Source organism: Octodon degus, unplaced genomic scaffold, assembly GCF_000260255.1.
Source record: "Octodon degus isolate 3935 unplaced genomic scaffold, OctDeg1.0 scaffold00045, whole genome shotgun sequence".
NCBI classification, from domain to species: Eukaryota; Metazoa; Chordata; class Mammalia; order Rodentia; family Octodontidae; genus Octodon; species Octodon degus.
This window is the reverse complement of record NW_004524621.1, coordinates 3,686,686-3,689,421: the sequence shown is the minus strand read 5'-3', so window position 1 is coordinate 3,689,421 and position 2,736 is coordinate 3,686,686. Positions and strand designations below refer to the sequence as shown.

Genomic DNA, 2,736 nt, shown 5'->3' with positions numbered 1-2,736 from the left:
AAGAAGGGTGGCAGGGACACCAGGAGAGAGTATGAGTCCCCAGTGCAGGTGTAGAGCCAGATCTGTCCCTCAAAGAGATGCTCTTGGAGATTGCCACCCTCCAGGGCTGATGCCTGGGACTCTCCTAGTGGGGTACTTGGTGACATGAGCTAAATCTGCTAGCATGGGCAGGGGAGGGGCAGAAAGAGGGCAGGGCTGCAGGAAGCCCAGCCAGTGTGCATCACTGGTCAGTACTTCCGGGCATAGCCCAGAACATGGAGCAGACACACGGAGTCTCCAGGGCAGGGAGGCCACAGGCAGCGAGGCCAACTTCCTCCCTCCACACCTCAAGCTGCACACGCAATGGAGGCCGCTCTCAGGCAGAGGGGAGACATGTGAAAGACCAAGCCACCAGCCCTGCTCTGTCCCTGTGATGCTCAGGGCATGCAAGAAGGAAACCAGTACTGCTGTACACCCAGTCCAAAAGCTGGGGTGCACTCGGTAAAGGCATGGTGATTTCATCAACACAATCTTAGATTGCTTGCTAGGATCAAGGTCCTTGGAGTGGTTAAAAATGATCGGGCACTTGGAGTTAAGAGAGTAATGGGGCCTGGGGTACAGCTCAGTGGCATAAGTACCTGCCTGGCAAATTCAAGGTCCTGAGTTCAATCCCTGGTACAAAAAAAGAAAGAGAAAAAAAAAAAACCAAAGAAATCTAGGATGTGTTTGGGGCTTGCCTTAGCCAAGCTTAGGCAAGCACAGGGACTGAAGTTTGATCCCCAGCACCACATGCTGTGCCAGCCTCACCTCCAGGGCAGGCTGAGTGGGCAGAGTCTGGGCGTAGTGGTGCCCTCCCAAAATCCCAGTACTGGGGAGGCTGAAAGCACGAGAATCACCACAAGTCTGAGCTATATAGTGACACCCTACAACAACCAAATACGTTAAAGAGAGAGAGAGAGAGAGAGAGAGAGAGAGAGAGAGAGAGAGAGAGAGAGAGACTCTGAAGTTGATGTCCGCATGGTATTTCATGGCTGCTGGAGTAGCCCAGAAGATTACACCTCATTGCTCTCAGGGGAATTTAAAAAGTGTTAAAACTGCACACACTCACACATATACTCACCTGTGTGCATGTTCATGTATGCGCACACACCCACACATATGTGCACATGCATGCTCCCATTGCCATCCCTGTGCTCATGAACACAAAATGCAACACTGTTAGTGTTAAGATTTTCTTTATTTGAAGAATTTGTACATTGAACCTCAAAAAAGGGATCAAAGGATGATGGAGGAAACCCAGGGTTATGCCGGACCGAAGCAGCAGACAGCAAGCTTTCTTCTCTGGTTTCACAGCAGGACTCGAGCAGAGCAGGCCCTCAGCAGTCAGCATCTTGGTGCATCTTAATAATGGCAGTCTGGAAAGGGGACACGGGATAGTGGTGGGATAGAGAGTCTCCTGTAATGCCAGGCCACTGTCCAGAGATCTCCTCGGAGTGGTGGGACAGAAGGGATGGGCAACTCCACCCCAACCCAGACCCAGGGTGCTTCCTGTGGGGTCTGCTCCTCCTGGAGGGTGGGAAACCTTCCAGCAAAGCCTTGGATCACCTCCACGTTCACCCAGAAAGCTCTGAGAATGGAAGGAAACCCTGAGAGAAGGAAAACTCAAAAAGCAGCTTCCAGGTCAGCAAGCCCTCGCCCTGGTTTTGTCCCTCTCTGGTAGCAGGACAGGAGGGCAGAGGCCTTGTTCCCAGTCCCCAGACCTGCAGCCACACCCCCTTGTGGCCCCTTCTCAGCCCTGTATGGCAGAACAGATATGGACCAAGACCAAGGGTGCCAGATGAGCAGGGAGACCTGGAGCTGTTTGGTCTCCCTAGGGAGGCCACTCAGGGTCTCCTGAAGCAGCTCTGGATGGCACCATAGCCTCTGCCAGCCACCCACCCTGCAGCCCCCATGGGACCTGGCCTCCTACCTTCCACAGACTTGGGGAAGAAGCACCAGGGCACCTGGGGGATGGTGTCAGAGAAGCAGCAGTGGCGGGAGGCGCAGTCTTCGGGGCTGATGCCTGGGTAGCCGCAGTTCTTACGGTCGGAAACCTCCATGACACACTGCTGGTCCACTGGCCCAGGAGGATCAACATAGGATCTCTGTGAGGTGGTGACCTACAAAGGCCCTAGTCCCGCTGCCCATGGAACCCAGATTGGCAGGCTCTGTGGATCTGGAGGAGGTGTTTCTAGGGACAGAGTGCCCAGGGGCTGGCTCTATTCCACTAAGTCACAAGCTTGGGGCAGTCATGAAAGGTCAGGGCCATGAGAAATCATCCTGCCTTCTCTGAATACTGGTTCTGCTATAGGGAATGGGGCATCTCACTGGTTCATGACGAGAAAAGGGTTGGCAGTGAAATTCAAGGGCAGGAAGTGCTGGCTGAAGCCTTGAACCCGATGCTGCTGGATTTGGGGACAGCCCTCACTCGCCACTGCTGGCGGCCTAGCTTCCTTGCTGGGCCAGCAGTAGCCTCAGGTAGGACAGCCCCCCATTCGTGTGGATGAGCATGCCTGGCCGAGGTCCATGCGCTCTGGGGCTTGCACACAGCTCCTCTTTGCACACCCGTACCATGAGACTTGGAATCTGACCACAGACTGACTTGTGACTCACTGACTTATACTCACAGGAATATTGCTGACCTTCTAGTAAGAGCCTCCATTTCCTCTTGGAAGCTTTTTTGGAAGTCACAGTTTAAAATTAGAAGGAACATAAATA

General features: G+C 53.7%; 1 protein-coding gene across 1 annotated transcript in view; it reads right to left on the bottom strand.

Annotated features, from left to right (window-relative positions):
• Window positions 1-1,355: 1,355 nt before the first annotated feature.
• Window positions 1,356-2,736, bottom strand: part of Tff2 (trefoil factor 2) — a 2,768-nt gene continuing 1,387 nt past the window's right edge. Inside the window, exons 3-5 of the mRNA XM_004631945.2 lie at window positions 1,949-2,095; window positions 1,510-1,625; window positions 1,356-1,394 (exon numbers count right to left, since the gene is read on the bottom strand). Of these exons, the coding sequence (XP_004632002.1) occupies window positions 1,356-1,394; window positions 1,510-1,625; window positions 1,949-2,095 (302 nt within the window). The remainder of the gene's footprint in view (window positions 1,395-1,509; window positions 1,626-1,948; window positions 2,096-2,736) is intronic.